The sequence below is a fragment of the Theobroma cacao genome, chromosome 6, assembly GCF_053813885.1.
Source record: "Theobroma cacao isolate CCN51 chromosome 6, ASM5381388v1, whole genome shotgun sequence".
Lineage (NCBI taxonomy): Eukaryota > Viridiplantae > Streptophyta > Magnoliopsida > Malvales > Malvaceae > Theobroma > Theobroma cacao.
This window is the reverse complement of record NC_142644.1, coordinates 26,518,663-26,537,328: the sequence shown is the minus strand read 5'-3', so window position 1 is coordinate 26,537,328 and position 18,666 is coordinate 26,518,663. Positions and strand designations below refer to the sequence as shown.

Genomic DNA, 18,666 nt, shown 5'->3' with positions numbered 1-18,666 from the left:
GAATAAGCGTGAACCAAGTTTGGCCTTGGTGCATCATCCAAATTCAATTGTTCATAGAATTTCTAAGTGTTGGGTTATCAACAATCAGTGCTATATCGCTTTCAAGGTGATTATTATATGAAAGTTTCTGCACATGGATAAGAACATGCTTTAGAATGTTAGTCGCAACTGTGTCCCAAGGCCGCTATTATGGTGGCTGTTCTTTTGGACTGCAAAAAGTTGAACTTCACAGTGCAGAATGACAGGGATAATGTGGTATTTTATACTTTGAAAATTTCTAATCCCTTATAGTTATGGTTATACATCAATAATCCAATGATCGCAGGTCTTTGTGGTCTGAAAATCAAAATATTGCCAACGTATATCATAAGACAACTCATTGTATATATCTGCAGAGAGTACAACTCATTGTGTATATCTGCAGAGAATGTAGTTTCTGTTGAAGATTGATGAATTCTGGAAAATTTGATGAACAGAATAACAGAGGGAAGCTAATTGTGAAAGAGGGGAGAGAAAACTTTGTTGAGCGTAAAGCGGTGCACTTTTACCGTACTTCATTAAAACAAAAAGAACCGTTTTTATAGGTGGTTACATAAGAGAGAAATACAAAAGCTTTGCAAACCAGGTAAGGGCACTTGGCTCACCCAAAACAACTGAGGGAATAATGCACAGGCATCCGTGCTTAGATTCCCAAGACAGCCACACATGCCTAACGACCATAACAAGCAAACCGACACAGTATAAGTAAAGAAATAACAATCCCTAACAATATTTGGGAAAGTAACTTGGTAACCAAAATGTAAAACACTGGTAAAACACTTAAAACATAAAACGACTTGACTAAATGCTCAAAACGGCACAACCACTCCATCTTCTTCAACTTGAATTTCCCGTGACCTTCAGCCTTTGAATCAGCTTGACAGCAAGATGAAGCCATTCTTCAACAGTTTCTAGGGCCACAAGTAAGCGGTAGGAGAAACAACATAAACGAAAGGTACCAAGATCTGTTTGTAACATAGTGACATGGTGTATTAGCAGCGTGGAACAAACAACTCTTATCTTTCATCTCCAATAATGTCAGTGAATTCAGTAACATTTATTGGAGAGAGCATTGGTTCTGTCCCTGAAATATTCTTGTTCTTAGTACTTTTGATGTCGCTGCTATCGAATGCAATGGATGTTTGTGTTTCTTCACTCATGAAGGAACAATGGGGTGAGAGTGCAGTGAGTAAGGTGGTTGGGGTCAAACATAATGGAAATGGGCCAGGATACTATTTTAATAGGAATGGGACATCATTTAAGGGGAAGGAAATATGCATGGGAACATTATGGGCTAGAAGGAAATCCAAGGGAAAAATTGGAATAGAATTGGGTGGTGGGGCTAAGGAATGGTTTTAGGCCATCACATGGAGTTGATTATTGGGATCTAACAAGGGAAACAAAGGCTAGGCCAAGTGGGATTAAGACCCAACGACAAAATGGGTTAAGTTTGAGTAGTGAATAGAGTTCAATGTGAAAAGAGGGGGATACAAGTGGGAGAGCTTTCACTGTAGGTTGTAGTTGGACAAACCTCCCAAGGAAGGATAGAGAGAGATTGAGGAATCCAAAGAAGGTAAGAGCAAGGAGAAAGGAGTCAAATTCAAAAAAAATCAAAGGAAGGTGATAAATCAAGAAAGGAAAAAAAAATCACTAGTGAAGAGAGAAAAGGTGCTCAAGAAGAGGTTCAAGGATCTTGGGTTATCTACCTCATATGATATGGTCCTAGTTGGTTGAGAGAAGTCAATAGAAAAGAAAAAAGAGAAAAAGGTTAAAAAGAAAAAAAAAGGAGTCAAGCAAAGAAATTTTGAAAAAAAAAGAAGAGTCAATAAAGAAAAAGCCATGAAAAAGGGAAGTTGAAAAGAGAAGACTTGATAAGAGGTATCAATAAAGAGGGAAGTAGAGAGTAAGGCTTGGTAACATTAATGTAAGTAAAGGGGAGATAGAAAGAGATTTAATAGACAAAGAAATGGGTAGCAACTTTGACGTAGAGACCAAGAATGTAAGGGTGTGGAAAGAAGCTTTGGCCACCATGGACATTAGTAGAAGCTTGGTGGTTTGGAATTCCAAGTAGAAAAGGAAAAGGTCTTAAGGGAGGTGACAACATGGGAGGTAAGTGCATTTTAACTCATGGTAGTAATTGTTAGTCAATATTTGAGGGTTAGTTTTATGTTTGGTTATGATTATATTATCTTGGAATATAAGAGGTATTGGTATAAGAGAGAAAAGAAGGGCCTTGAGGAGAGTTATAAGTACATATAAGTCGAATTTGGTATTGGTTTAGGAGACAAAGTTGCAAAGACCATATGAAGGATTGTTTGAAAAATTGTGGCAGAGAGAGAGCTGTAGAGAAGGCTATAAAGTTAGAAGGCAGATCAAGAGGCATGTTATGTATGTGGAATTATATGATTATAATAGGTTTGGTAAATAAGCTAAATGCTACTTTTTTGTCCATTGGCGTTCTATTATTGCTTCCTACTTACTCCCCATTCGACTTCTGGATCAGAGGATGGGTTTCATGGTTGATGTTAAAGGGCTTTTTCTTGGTATGTATTCTATTTTAGGGTGCTTGCTTCTCGTGGTTTGGTGCATCAACTTTTTTTAAACTTTTGTTTTTATGTTTATAATGGCAATTTTGTTTGTGTAGGCTGCCATCCTTTTCTCTTCTGAGCATGTTGCTTCCTTTTGTGTAGCTTAGTTTTCTAGGTCCTTATCTAGCAAGGTTATCAATTTTGTCCTGGTTGCTAGTTTTTCTAGGAACCTGTACAAGCTTTATCTTTTTCACTTACCGATTATGCCATAAAAGTCTTTTGCAATTCATGCTTAAAACTTGAAATGACATTTTGGTGAGGTGATTAATAAAAACTACCTTTTAAAAAAAAGATGACTTTTGGAACAACTCAGTATGCTCGAATTTATATTGAGGAGATTGTAAGGCTACATGGCATTCTAGTGACTATAATGTCCTACAAGGGACCATAGTTTACCAACTGATTTTAGAAAAAGCTACAAGAAGCCTTAGGCATACACTTGATTTTGGTATGACTTATTATCCACAAATTGACGACCAATCTGAGCGCACGATTTAGACACTTGAGGATATGCGAAGGGCAATTGTACTAGACTTTGAAGATTTATGGAAACTTTTTTTGCCATTGGCCGAGTATACGTACAACAATAGCTATCAGGCCAGCATTGAGATGGTGTCATTTAAGGCCTTATACAGGTGAAAATGTAGGTCACCCATTGGATGGCTTGAGATCAGAGAAAAGAAGCTCTTAAAATCAAAGATGGTCTAAGAAGCTAAATAGGGTGTTCATATAATTCAAGATCGGATGCTATCGACTCAAAGGCGGCAGAAAGTATACACCGATAATAGGCAAAAGCCATTGGAGTTTGAGTAGAAGACAATGTTTTTGAAAGTTTCTCAAACCAAAAGAGTTAAGCAATTTGGCAAAAAAGGAAATTAAGCCCGAGATACATTAAACCCTTTTGAGGTTTTAGAGCATGTAGGCACAGTCGCATATTGGTTGGCATTATTGACAAATATGCCTAATGTTCATCCAATTTTCCATTCATCCATACTTAGGAATTCTCGATCCTTCACATGTGATTTGGTATGATGAGGTTCAATTGCTAGATTGACTTACATATGACAAACAACCCATAGCTATATTATATTAGCAAGTAAAACAGCTTTGCTTCAAGGATATTGCTTCAATCAAAGTTTTAAGGCACTCAATTGAGGAAGCAACTTGGGAATTAAAGGAGAAAATGTAGTCAAAATATCCCCATATCTTTGAGGCTTAAGGTACAATGTTGCTTCGTACACTTAAGTTAAATTTAGGGACCAAATTTTTATAGGGAGGGGAAGATGTAACACCTTCAACTTTGACTAAGGTTATGTGTGACTTGTGTTGAACCATATGGTGACTTGCCATGAGATTTGAATATATGTACTTAGCATATGAACAAAAAAACTATGTGTTTAAGGATCTTGAATGGTGAAATATTATGTTTCGATAAGGTTTTAAGACTTAAACTATGTGTTTATATGTTTTGACATTGAATATTGGCTAATGTGGTGCATACTAGCTACATTAAGATGAGTGTTGAAACAACAAATGGTTTTGGAAGTCTAAATTTGGAGTTAGGTAACTAAAAGTGTTGAAAAATTGCTCACTGAAGAAAATGTATCAATAGATTTCCTGATTTATCGATACATTCATGGTAGAATGCCTTGAGAAAGCATTTTATAAAATTTCTATTAATACATTCTTGAATGTATCGATAAATTTGGGCCAAGATGCATTCTGTTGAAAATCTATCGATAGAATCACTAAATGTACTAATAGATTTTGCAATGCGGACATTCTGTGAAAAATGTGTCGATAAATTCCTCAATTTATCAATAGAAATTGGGCAGAGAGCATTCTATATAATTTCTATCGATACATTGACAAATGTATCAATAGATTCCTACATCTATCAATTCATCACTATGAATAGGCAAAATAAAGCAAGGCTTTAGGCATTCTGTCCATTTGAAACCATAAGGAAATAAAAGCTTTTTCTCCCTACATTTGAAACCCTATAATTCCCTTTGAAGATTGAGGCTCATTTGGAGCATTTAAAGCTTGGAAAAATCATACTTGAGGTAAGATTAAGCTTCCTAACACTTTGAACTACATTTAATTCGGCTCAAAAATAAGAATTGTCTATGGTTTCAACTCAATTGGTTTTCCCCTTGAGTTGTTGAAATTTTAGAGCTTTGGGAGATTTGAATCAACTATAAAGGTAAGATTTTAACTACCTTAACCCTTGGAACCTAGAGGAAGAATGTGAATTAAGAATTAGTAGTTAGACTTAAAATTTAACTAGGTTGTGAAATGCTAGAAATGTTTTGAAACTAAGAGTTTAGCTCTTGAATTCTTTTTAAGGGAAATTTAAGCTTCAAGAATTGTTGTTAAGTTGGAAACCAACTAGAATTGAGGATTTGTAAGTTATTGGTGAGTTGTGCTGGTAAATTTCAAGTGAGTGGGGTATTTTGTTTGAATATTTAGATTAATGCATGTAATGCATAACGCATGTAAATGCACTGCCATGAAACATGATTGGGTGATATATTGCCTAGATTGATTATGCCTAGGCTAGATATTAAGGTTTGATGTAGGCATGCATAAATGTGATTGTGCACTGCCATGTTATATATTTGATTGATGAAATGCCCAAATGCACTAATTTTGTTTGATGTTTGATGAGCCACATGGTGGTGATTGAGCTTTATTGCTTTGGTATTCAAGGTTACGGTCTAGTGACCTCGCCTATTTGCTTGCACAAATGTTACTTTGGTGCCTTTATCACAATTACAACTTCTACGTGACAAGGTCATTAGTGAGCTATGGTGAATATGAAATGTGAAGGCTGATTATGCTACATTCTCGATTATGTATAAATGATGTTTAATGGCCATGGGAATGATCCCTGCACATGAAATGACAACAGTTAACTGATGTTGGCATGGTTACATCTGATGAATGCTTGTAGGACAATGATATGGTCTAGTAAGGAGGTGTTATAGCCCCCATGGTCTTGTTTTCCATCAGCAGCCTCGGCCCTAGACGTGTCTTGTTTTCTCGGGAGGACTTATTGACTTTACACTGTCCGAAAAATGTATTTAGGACAATGATACAGACTATTAAAAAAGTGTTACAGCCCTTGTGGTCTTGTTTACCATCAGAGACCTCAGCCCTGGACTTGTCTTCTTTACTTAAAAGAACCCTTCTCTTGTTACCTTCTTTTTACAATTCTTGGATGTTCAGAGACTATGAGTAAAGAATATTGCGTTCTTGCGTACTTTGATGAGTCTTGATCGACGTGGTAAGTATATGGCAAATCTTGGATTATGGTTCACAGAAGGTAAGTTGGTTAAACGTATACTTACGTACTCTGAGGAGTTTTGATTAAATATTATGCTTGAGTACATTTAAATTGTTATTTCTTATATCATTGTGTTTGAACAATATACCTCTATTGTACTTGTTTATTCTCCACTCACTCACTGAGTTATTGGAGACTCACCTCATTGTTTGTTGCCATGAGCAAATAATTAAATAGATTGTGAGGTTCCCGTGTAAGAGCAATTGATAATGTTGATTGGATAAATCGACAATTTTGGCACCCAGTAGGAACCTTGTCTACAAGTCCACTCCATTGTTTTTTGTACAAATGTTGGTAGTTTTATTTTAATGGCATTGTATAGCCTTTAATATGTATAAACCTTGGTTCATTTTGGATCGTGACATATACACCTCTCATCTTCCTTCAACAATGTCACTGAATTCAGTGACATTACTGAAGAAGGAATTGGTGCAGCCCCTAGGTTAATGTTGATATTACTATTGTTAGTATTCATAGATGCAATGGATGTTTGTGAATCTTCTAAACTTTAGTGATTGATTATATTTTATATTAACGAAGTCAATATATTAAACACTCATCCCCATATAACAAGATTATTAAATTTTTAAAGAGTTTTTCTTACAATAAAACAATATAGAAACAATATGAGAAAAATTTGGAAAAACTAGAAAAAGTGATTACAATTTTTTTCTATTTGTCCATTTTCTAAAAACCAAATCTTATTTATAGATAAAGATATGTCTTTTTGCACAGACATGACTTTTTAAATATACAAATCTATCAAAAGGTTTTCTTCTTCTCATTCTTCCCTTGTTATCGCTGATAATGTCCAACACTTCTCACCTTCCTTCCATAACGTCACTACATTCGGTGACATTTACCGAAGAAAGATTTGGTGCTGCCCTTGGGTTAATGTTGATATTACCATTGTTGTCAATATTCTCAGATGCAATGGAGTTTTGTGTATCTTCTGTCATAAAGCTGCCTGTTAAATCCTTAAAATCCCAGTCAGTTAGATAACTTGGTCTTTTTATGACACCGTTCACTTCAATATCTCCTGCAAGCATAGCAACGACACGGGACATTGGCGGCCGCATCGTTGGTGATCCCTGGGTGCACAAAAGTGCCACTCCCATCACTCGGAGAGCTTCATTTTCATCCAACTCCACTAAATTTGGATCAACCAGATCCAAGCTTTGGTTATTTTCATGTAAAGCCCATGCCTAGAAACATTGTAGAAATAAATCTCATGCATCATTAATTTTAAAGTCCTTTTGAAGGTACACAAAAGTACTAAACATGAAAAAAGATTTCCTAGTACTTACCCATTCGAGAAGATAGATCTTGCCATCCTCCAAGCTGTTATCAGAGTTTGGTCTACCACTGAGAATCTCCAAAGCAACAATACCAAAGCCAAAAACATCAGCTTTCTCAGTGAGATGCCCACGCATTGCGTACTCTGGCGCCAGGTAGCCACTTCAAGATAATTAGATCACATGGTGAATGTTTATTCAGAAAATTCCTATATCTAGTTACTCTGTAACTGAAACCTTGGAGTCAAATGATTTAGATGGAAGTAAGGTCTATGCTAAGCCTCAAGCCTTTGAAATTTAGTACATGAGGCAATAGTGAGAGTAGTACCATCAGCCTAACAATTGCATAATAATTACAAAAGACAAGGAAAGAAAAAAGGGCGACGGGGGGTCGGTAAAAATTTAAAAGCTAACTTCAATCTGTCATTAGTTGTGTTTATTGCAAAAGTTTTACATTTTACTACTGGCTTAGTATAAGTGTGGTCAGTTTATAAAAAGAATATTATAATGATAAACAAATAACTAAAAAAGCCATGACGGAAGGACATTTGAACTAAAGGCTTAAGAAGTTTACATGGTTCCTGCAACCCCAGTGCTGATGTGCGTTTTTTTGTCATCATATAGCTTTGCCAATCCAAAATCAGATATTTTCGGACACAGTTCTGCATCAAGCAAAATGTTACTTGCCTTAACATCTCTGTGTACAATCCTTGGCCTAGACTCCTCATGAAGATAAGCTAACCCTCTTGCAGTTGCTAAGCAGATATTGAAGCGGGTTGCCCAATCAAGATGCAAGTCACTGCGTCCTGCATTTATAGTGCCAGAAATCTTATTAAGTAGTTCACTAATGAGTAATCAACAATGGAATATATTGGCATGCGCATAATCGAATTTTCCTGCAAAAGACTGAACAAGGGAAAATAATTTTTGCACTTGTTAATCATATGATTAAAATCCATTCTTTTATGTTTTCATTTGTTTCAGCAACAGCAGTAGTAAAATAATAAGTTAGATCCATTATCTAACAATTTTGTAAATGAAGGGAACCTATTATCTACGGTTCCAAAGTCCAAACAGAGGAAGCATGGGAGAATTATACAGTGTCATCATACCAAAGAGTGCCTGATCAAGGCTTTTGTTCTCAAGATACTCATAAACAAGGAGATGCCTTTTCCCTTCGATGCAGCATCCATATAGTTTGACAAGATTGCGATGTTGCACTGCTGATATGGTAGCTACCTCAGCAATAAATTGACCTTTCCCTTGGTGAGATGCTACTGAAAGTTGCTTCACAGCTACTACCCTCCCATCAGAAAGTGTACCCTATGAGGTACCTTAACTTAGTAAGGTTGAAATATAAGTCATCCTCTCAAATTTTTTCCATTACATGTCAGGCCAGCATCATGATAACATGCTAAAAATGTAAAACATAGCTTACTCTGTAGACTGCTCCAAATCCCCCTTCTCCTAATTTGTTTGAAGGACTGAAGTCTTCTGTGGCGGCTTTCAACTCAGCGTAGCTAAATGTGTTTGGTCTAGGACCAATTGCGAGAAGCACTGAAAAGTCAAGTGAGGCAAGGAGTAGGCTGTAAGTTGTAGTGATGAAATGCAAAAAACTCTCTAAGATTAATATTTAATATAATGTTGAAAGACTTGTAAATAGTGCCAACATTGGAGAAGCATCACAAATTTAAACTCAGAAGGCCTTTTAGAAGACCAGATTGTGCCCTTTTAAAAATTGGAATTCAACGTGCTAACAGATGCATAGAACCTTTACAGAAGCTGCAGGTACCAAAGTGGGCTAATGACATGACTCATTGTTGATATAGAATTACTCTGTACTTTTTGATGTACGCATGCTCATACCTTCCTCATCATCATATTCTTTTTTTCTCTCAAAGTGAATAATTACACATATCAGTATCAAAGCTGCAACTCCAACAGGAACTACGACACCAACAATCAATGCTGCCCGGTTTTTCCTTTTAGAAGAGCCCGGTGGTAACCCACTAACAGTTGGTATAAAATCTGAGCAAAAAAATAGAGGTATCAGAAGCAGCAGAAAATTGATAAGCACATTTGAAGAATCTTAAATAAAGATTCTTACCTGGGACAACACTAATTGCTGAAATGGATGGACCATAGTAACCTAGTTCTGGTACACAGCAGGTCCCCTTGCCAGCCCAAAACAGGTGAATTTCAAGATGGTTCTCTGTCACATTAGCAGTGAAATTCCTAGCAATTGCTCTCTCAGCTCCACCTGCTTCCTTTGATATATCGAAATCCTTCACTTTGAGGGATCCCTAGGGAAGCAGTGGTGAGATATAGCATTAAAATTCCTCAATGTAAAATTAAATGAACATATTGTATTCATATAAACACTGCAAATAGAGGGAATGAAGGTTATGATCTATAATTGAGAGAAATACCTGAATATAAATATCAAAAACACGCCTTCCTAGACTCTTCGAAGACTGAGTGCTTCTATCTGGGTAAGCTGTTTCCGCAAAGAACAAATTTACAGTATAAGGCCCATTCTCAAGGCCTAGGCCATAGTATCTGAGTGATAGAGGGGATATCCTTGAAGTTTGATAAATCTCAGGAGTGTTGGTGCTTTTCACTTGTGCAAAAGTGTTTTGCACATACATTGGATTCTCCCTGTCTTCGTATAAACCTACGTTGCTAACTGCCCATTTCTGTGTACTGGTTACATTGAACGTTGCTGCGCCCAGAGTACTGTTTTCAGCCTCAAACAGTATCCCATCAGCAATCATCTGTGGACCGCCACACTTGATTGCAAAGTTTGCATCTGCCATGCCAACATTGAGATATGATTAGCAAATAACTAAGCTATTGTCATTATCTCCCGAGGATTCTATATTTAATTAAAATTTCAACAACATAGACTGATACCGAAGTTTTAGAGAAGCTTACATCGTGGAGCATTTCTGTTGCATGGGAAACCTGTTTGAAGGCATTGCAATCCTGGTAAAAGTCTGTGGAATTTGAAAATATTATTGCTCATCTGGATTTGACATTTGAAAAATAATGCATCGCATAGCTGCAACAGCAGCAGCCATTTACTCATAGGGAAAAGTTGGAGAGGGAAAAATATAAACTGAGTGGTAGGGGCAATAACTCACCTTATGTCTGAGCTGTTGAGTGTGAAGTTGTTGGCCACCACATTCCTACATAGAATGCCATAAAACGATCAGTTATTCTTTTAATCCGTGTCTGTAAATATTTGATGAATTTCCTCATCCCACGTGTATTTCAAATATGGGACCGGTTGTCACATTGTTTTTAGGCATATTACATCTATATTAATGATGATTAAGAAAAAATATGCTCCATTTGAGCACCAGAAAGCCTCATGCTCAAAGCAGAGTATCAAAATTGGAAAACAAAGATAAGGAAGAGTCATGGTTTAAGAGACATACAGTTGTAAGCTTGAGTCCATCCATGAGGGCAAAGTTCCTGATAGATGATTGTAAGATACATCTCTGCATCAGAGAATTACATTAGATAAAGGTGAGTAGGAACGCATAACCAGGATATACTTTTCAACTGCCTCTGTTTACTGGACTCTGACTAATGGCATTACAGTTATAGATGTTTATCAAGCGGTGGTGTCTACAAGCAGCATCACTCATCATCCCCATCTCATATAACTTAAAAACGCTCCTCATGGACAGAAATGACTTTAATTGGGATTCAAAATGATGCAATGAGTGAAAACATCACTCATCATAATAATTGCTGGCAACTGATTCAATAATATATTAGTGTGATAGGATGACTTACATATTCTTAAGACTTTGGCTCTTTTGACTTGGAAGGGTACCTGACAGACTATTATTTCCAAGAAACCTGGCCATTTCAACAGCATGAAAATAAGAAACAAAAGAAAGAATGTCAGTCAAGTGAAAAGCACAAGGCCAGAAACACATATTATAGATAAGCCTGACATAGATGAGATTTTCAAGCATTGAAGGGGATGGTTTCTTCGAATTTACAAGTACGTAAGAGAATTCATATTGAATAATTCACTTGGAATTTGGCCTGTTAAGTTGTTGAAACTCAAATCCCTGGATGAAAAACGAAATTGATAAATATTAATAAAGCAGAGAAAACTTGTAATTAAGTTACACTACTAGCAGTTAATTTGTGAATAAAACTTACAGCTTTTGTAAAGCTTGGAATTCAGCGATATCAGTGGGAATACTACCAGTTAGTAAAACATTCCTTAGAACTCTACAGGAAAAAAGAAGAAAAAATGTTTGTTAGTCAGTCACGGATGACATAAGAAGATGTTAAAGAGTATGTTTAACTCACAAGTCGGCTATGTTCTTTAACTTTCTAACAAAATCGAGAGAAGAGCTCCCGTTGTATATACCAGAAATTCGCCTACATGATTCAAACACATTGATATCAGATATTACCTGCATTCAAGTGTGACTATGTCGGGAAAGAAAGCCTGGTTGGTGGGGGCTTGGAGGGTGGTGGAGTAACATGAAAAACAAAAATCTACTTACAGAATCGTCAGTGAGGTTAAGTTTCCAATATTGGATGGTATAGGCCCTTCGAAAGAGTTCCCTTCAAGTCTCCTGTAGTTTCATGTGACAGACAATTCAAGAAAGTAGCAGAATAGGGCTAATTTTTCTTATTTGTTTTTTTTTTTTTAATATTGCAAAGAAAATTGTTTTGATAACTTACAATGATTGAAGCGTTGTCCAGTTATTGCCAATGAAGTCAGGTATTTTGCCTGTGAAAGCGTTATCTGATGCTCCCCTGAAATTCAACAAGCTGACTATTACCAAGCCAAGGTAAGCTAAGGAAATTTTCAAGAGCAGATGAAACAAAAAGCAATAAGCATACAAAAGAATCATGATTCTTGGTCTTTCTTACACAATTTTCAAATTTCGAAGGTTAGCAAATGTTGAGGGGATTTCACCAGTCAATCCACAACTGTTAATGTAACTGTCACAGTCATAAACCACTGTTGTCTTAATTTCCTATGACCATAAAAATATTAATGCAATTCTTGCATGCCTAAAACAAACTAGAGACAAGGTTATAACTTACAGTTGCTGAAGTTTAACTAGATTACCCAGCTCTGGAGGGATCGTTCCCGATAAATTATTAGTACCAAGAGACCTGCATGACACACACCATCGGATTTTTTTGTGAATAAATCGGCAAAATATGGGGTTCTATATGTGTAGTCGGTATACATGCATAGGTAGATATAGGTGTATAGGAATGCATACATATTTAAATAATGCAATTTTAACATAGAAAAGAAAGAACAAGCAATCACTTCATTAGATTTTGCTGCTCTTAAGATCAAGAGCCTCATAGGAAAGTCAAGTCTTTAAAAATCAAGTATCTTAAAGAAATTAATATTTTGAATGACCAATACCTACTTTTCTCTTTTATGGTGCTTCCTTTTTTAACTATACCTCAAATATTGTTAATCTTCAAGTGAAAATATATGTTTGAGAGTTAATAAAGCAGGAAGTCTACAGATGTCCAACAGAATTATCTTCTGATAAAAAAAATACGGTTGTCCATAAAAGAAGAAAAATATCACTTATTTGTTTAAATTTTGTAGAAAAGAGCTGATATCACTTTTTTTTTTTTTCATGATATCAGAGCAACACATCACTACAGCAAACAGTCCAGTACCTAGCTAGCAAATTACAGGCAGCAGCTTCCTTCCAAACAGCAGCCAGAATAAATGAATTAAGCAAAATTTAATTGAGAAATCATTAACTAAATCTTAACCTTAATTACATGGGCATGCATATATATATATATATATTATAGCAGAGAGAATTACATTTTTATTTATATGATGGAAGTATGCTATATGAACAAGATGATTCATGTTTCATTGTAGAGAATTTCTTCAAGTCTTACAGCAGATAGAGATCCTTAAGATTTCCAATCTCCTTAGGAATGGGTCCAGATAATGAATTCTGAGCAACTGACCTGTCAATTTATTTTTAGGTGTCATCCAAAGAATCAGCATCTCTTATTAAGTAAGAAATTACCAACAATAGTAACTTAAATCAATCGAATTTTACTATTCAAATAAATACAATTACCATTCTCAGAAAGTAAAAATGAATGTATGCACATCAATGTAAAAAGAGAAAAAAAGAGGATGAGGTTGTACCATATGTCAGAACAAAAAAATGACTTCATTCATACTAGGAAACATTTTACTCCAAGTTTTACTAACACAAGCTTATTGTTGCCTTTCCTTCATTATAAAAGCCGCCTTTCTTTCGACAGTAATTCGATTAAATACTTAAAAACTTTACTACTAGATTATAAGCTAATTATATGTATAGGAGATAGCAAAGAAATTAGGCGACTCAAATTAAGCATTTGCGAGGACCATGCATAAAATAAGGAGCACCCTATTTTCTTTCTTTTCATTGTGTTGTTAATTCTTAACTACAGCTGCTGGAAACCCATTGTGAGGCCATGAAAACCTGTACAAAGCTTGCTAGACACTGAAAATTTGTGGGAAATAATATCAACTGATAATGAAAATAATGCATTTATGGCACAATGTTTCAGTACTCACAGCAACGCTAGTCTAGACATATTTCCAATAAAAGTTGGCAAGGGACCAGTGAAGAAGTTTTGATCAATCTTCCTGCATCACCAAACAATGAATGGTCATAATTAGTTTCTTTAAAACTCCAATTGTAATTAGTATGTCTAATCTAAACAGTTTCCATGACTAAAAGACGTATATCCATAGATATTAATATGTAAAAATAAAATTTGTATATCATTTGCCATTTGCAAAAACTTAAAAGTTAGTAGTTTTAATTGGTTTATAAAAATGATTTACATGAGGAGAAGAGAGAGTATTCATACAGGAAGGTTAGAAATCTCAAAGCTAAAAGCTCCTCTGGTATCTGTCCTCGCTTTTCTAGAGAAAATACCCTCCTGAAAATAATTGTTATGAAGGATTAAAAAAAAAAAGAAAGAAAGAACTCAGCTCAACATTACAATGAGGAATATCCAAGAATTCTAGGATTATGATTGTTTATATAAGGTATCCAATATGCATGGTCCAAATGCTTGTTGCTAAAATAGGATCAGTCCCAGAACAATAGATTCAAGGATAAACATGAATGTCAACTTGGCCTGTCATGCGAAAAAAAATCATGAAAATTTCACTATTTATTAAAATTTAGGTGCAAAGTAGCACGATGAAAATTTTTCCCTACCACGTAAAGGTTATGGGCTTAGTACTGTTTAAAGGGGTTATTGTCGTGAGAGGGGGTTACGGGTCCAGTGCAATTGGAAGAGTTTGGAAGGGTTGCCTTAAATATTCAAACAAGCTTTAAACATAAAAACCATAACATAAAAAAAAAAAATCGAAGTGGATTAGTTTCGACCTTGGCCTTATCGAATTGTTATAATGAAGGGTTAAAAAGAGAGCGAGAGAGAGCATATATATATACAGTCTAGTTATGTGGCAGGTGGTGCCATTTTCAAAAGAACAGTCACATCTGATAGATGGGTTATTAGAAGAATCCTCAAACACAGAATCGCTGTCACTAAGAGCAAGTCCGCTGCATGGCTCTCCGCTGATGTTCCAAGTCTCCGGAGCTAGTGCTTCCCATTGTTGAAATATTGAGTTCAATGCCCTTACTGTCAATTTCCCATACATAATATTGAAGAAAAAAAATATTATATGTCAAAAAAAATATATACATATCTACCTAAAATAATCAATTATGATTTTTTTTTTTTAATAATTGAGGAAGAGAGATTGGAATCCTATTCTTTAAGTAGAAAATCATGCACTAACTAATAAACTAAATACTCAAGTACAAATAATCAATTATGGTTAATTAAGAAGTCGAACAAAGAACTCTATGTAAATGTATGACTATTCAATCATGTGGAAGCAGTAAAACCTAATCAAAATGAACTACTTTACCTTTTGTCTAAGATTATATAGAGTAACTATTATCATAACTTGATTTATACAGTATATGTTTCATATAAAGTCAAGCTTATTGCAAAAAGTATGAGATGAGTCTTTCTACTGTTTATTTAACTTTTGCGCATAAATCATGAGCCCCGATTTTTAGGTAGACGATTGTGCTACTTATCAAGATCTACAAGATTTGATTGACACTGGGTACGAGACACTGGGTACGATAAGGGTCTGAAATTTTAGATTTGAATTTAGTCTAGTTAGATTATTACATAGATTTTTTTAAAAAAAAAAAACAACGTATTTTTATTTAATTTTAAAATGTAAAATATTTATATAAAAAGTAAAATTTTATAGTTATTTTAATAATAAAATAATAACTAAATGAGTTGATCGGATTATGTTCGGATTTGATTTTAAAAAACAAGGCTTGATAAGCTCAGGGCAAATCCAATTTATTACTACTTCTATATTTTATCCAAATAAAAAAAATAGGATAATCGACTAACTAACAGTCACATACAAATGTCAACAATATTATTGAGAAAGATTTTCTTAATCTTTTAAAGTTGTATTCAGTGGGATTCCAAACTAGTTTCAATGATGAAATATTTCTATTCACCTTGTTAAGTAAAGCTCAAAGGATTCAGAAAACGACACTTAACAATATCTCTACATTTCCATAATACATATTCTTTTTTTGATTTATTGAGAAGGTAATGACAGCAAAGATAAGATTAAACAGAAACTTTTTGAAAGGTATAATGTTAAAATATATAAATATGAAAATTTTATATTAATTTTCAGTGATTAATTATATAGTCAACAACCCCAATAATAAAATATTTGATAAAGAAACCACGGAGATACCTAGCCTAATGTTTGATATAGAAACCAAGGAGATAACTACCCTTCATTTGATGGAAGTCAAAAGGTATAATAATTAAAAAAAATTTTGAATTATTTAAAAAAAATTATTTTTTATTACATTTAATCAAATCTTTATATTTTTATTTTATATCAAATATTCTATTATGCTTAATTCGGTTGATTAATTATTATTAGTCAAAATGTGACATGTTGATATGTCATAATGAATGATGATGTAATATAATAACATAATTTCATGATATTTTTTATTTTTTATCTTAACGTTACGTCAACATCATATGATCATAAAAATGATAAGTGACATTTTGATTAATAGTAACTAATCAACCGTTAAAGATAAAAACTTATTTATTTAAATTTTTTAAAATAATTTAAGAATTTTTTAAAACATTATACCAAATTGAAGTATAATTACAAATCATATAGAATTGTCTTCAGAGAAAATATATCAATGTATTCTATAAAAACAAAATTGGGTATTGTAACTCATTAGGATATTTTATGAAACCAAAGCACATGTTGGTTCATCAAGAATTATTAATTAACATGTTAATTTAACAAATTAATTTGTAATGATGTAGACATCAAAAATTTTAAATTAAATAATTAACTTAGATAGTTAATTATACAATTAACTCATTCGGATATTTTATGAAACCAAAGCACATGTTGGTTCATCAAGAATTATTAATTAACATGTTAATTTAACAAATTAATTTGTAATGATGTAGACATCAAAAATTTTAAATTAAATAATTAACTTAGATAGTTAATTATACAATTAACTCATTCGGATATTTTATGAAACCAAAGATAATTATACAATTAGCCAATTATTTGCAAAAGGAAGTAACACTTTCCATCTTTAAATAATTAAATAACCAAAAGCGCGCGGTGCAATCTTCTGATCAATTAAGAGTTAAGAGCATAAATCGTAAAACAGTAGCCAATTATAGCAGCCCGACAACCAAGAATAACCCAACTTTTTTATTTTCTTTTTTTGGATAATTTGACCCAACAGTATTAGCCCAACAAATGATAGGACTGGTTGTAGAGAGAGAGTTTTGTTGAAGATTTGGATTGATGCACTGCCATCGTAGTTCGAAGACTATAGGAAATAGCAGCTACCTAAAGAGTTGCAGCAAGTATACGAAAGAGCTTGGATAGTTTCACTAGAATTCTAAGTACAACTATATCCTGGATAAAGATGATCTTGGAACGATACTGTTCTTTTATTTCTTTGTATTTTCTTTCCATTTCTTTTTTCGACTTACATTCATGAAGTTGAAGAAGTTCAGGCACACATGGGATTTTGCAAAGATGCAGAAATATAGAGGGAGAGAAAGAGACTACCTTCAGATGGATCTGTAGTGGCATTCTGAGTCTGGGCATTGGATATGCTGCAAGCGATAAAGGAAATCACGAAGAAGAAGAAGAAGAACCATTTGGAAGAAGATGGCATCTTCGTACTCATAATCATCCTTTTCCTTTCTTTCACGAATAGAGAAATGGGAATATATATGCACCTAGTGCCCATTTTTAAATTAGCATCTAGCGTTGCACTGTAGCTGAGAGAAACGCCTAGGAAGGAGCCTGGTCAATTATGGACAATATATATCAACTTGACAACTTCTCTATTATTGTTAGAATACTGGTAATATATACTAGTAAATTTTTGTTGTGTTAGAGACTTGCAAGAGACCAGACAAACCCAAACGCCAACGGAATTTCAATACCTATATACAAAAGTATGTTTTATATGCCAGTTGATTCATTTACTATTTAAGGACCCGCACCATTGACCTGCAGGCAAGCGGGCAATGCTTTCTCGGTTGGGGAATAAGCGTGAACCAAGTTTGGTCTTTGGTGCATCATCCAAATTCAATTGTTCTTAGAATTTTTAAGTGTTGGGTCATCAACAATCAGTGCAATAATGCTTTCAAGGTGATTATTATATGAAAGTTTCTGCAAGTTGGGTAGTGGATGATATGAAATAAAAGTCAAGCCACCAGACTTGGGTGGCTTGACCCACTTCTATGTCCATCCACCATTCCACTTGCAAAAACTTACGTGATCGGTTTTTCTTTTTCTTAAAAAAAAATATTATGAGGATGGGAGCCAATCTTGTACAAAGGTTCCCCACCAACAATATTTTTTACATGTTTTTTTTTTAAAGTAATTTTATTAACCTCACAACCGTCGTTATAAGTCCATTGAAAACTCCTCTTGACATAAAAATCAATTTGAGTGAAGGAAGCTTGAACAATACCATGAAGGTGGTTGTAACGATCCCAAATAACACAAACAAGAACAAAAATTTTTTGCATGTTAATTAGTTTCACAAGTCAAATTTGTATAGTTTAGTTATGAATGAGTGGAAAATTATCCGGTACTTCGATTAACAAAAACATTCGAGATCTTTTTCAAAACTGAATTGTTAGCTCTCAAGCTACAGTCAAGAGGAGAGAATTTTTATTGATAATTTCATTTATAAAGACAAAAACAGAAGCTGTGGTCACCTCAAGTACAGCT

General features: G+C 34.3%; 1 protein-coding gene across 3 annotated transcripts; it reads right to left on the bottom strand.

Annotated features, from left to right (window-relative positions):
- Positions 1-823: 823 nt before the first annotated feature.
- Positions 824-17,795, bottom strand: LOC18596354 (putative LRR receptor-like serine/threonine-protein kinase At1g56140). Of its 3 annotated transcripts, XM_088807563.1 has the most exons (25): positions 17,488-17,795; positions 14,762-14,951; positions 14,169-14,240; positions 13,870-13,941; positions 13,194-13,265; positions 12,357-12,428; positions 12,180-12,251; positions 11,988-12,062; positions 11,807-11,878; positions 11,607-11,678; positions 11,454-11,525; positions 11,288-11,359; positions 11,076-11,141; positions 10,712-10,774; positions 10,415-10,459; positions 10,206-10,267; positions 9,701-10,080; positions 9,379-9,574; positions 9,138-9,299; positions 8,710-8,828; positions 8,384-8,594; positions 7,846-8,077; positions 7,284-7,434; positions 6,916-7,181; positions 824-1,206 (listed from the first exon to the last, which is right to left on the bottom strand). In XM_088807563.1, the coding sequence occupies exons 1-25, from the start codon at positions 17,669-17,671 to the stop codon at positions 1,056-1,058; spliced, it is 3,201 nt and encodes a 1,066-aa protein (XP_088663689.1). In that variant the 5' UTR covers positions 17,672-17,795; the 3' UTR covers positions 824-1,055. The 3 variants fall into 3 exon arrangements, with proteins under 3 accessions (XP_088663689.1, XP_017978565.2, XP_088663688.1); XM_018123076.2 differs by lacking the exon at positions 824-1,206 and having other exon boundaries at positions 6,552-7,181; positions 17,488-17,780; XM_088807562.1 differs by lacking the exons at positions 824-1,206; positions 14,762-14,951 and having other exon boundaries at positions 6,552-7,181; positions 17,488-17,609.
- Positions 17,796-18,666: the final 871 nt, after the last annotated feature.

Coding starts and splice junctions, on each gene's coding strand:
- LOC18596354 (XM_088807563.1), bottom strand. CDS start 17,671: ATGGGCACTAGGTGCATATATATTCCCATTTCTCTATTCGTGAAAGAA. Junction 14,952..17,487: donor CACTACAGATCCATCTGAAG/GTAGTCTCTTTC, acceptor GGAAATTGACAG/TAAGGGCATTGAACTCAATA. Junction 10,775..11,075: donor AGCCAAAGTCTTAAGAATAT/GTAAGTCATCCT, acceptor TCTCTGATGCAG/AGATGTATCTTACAATCATC.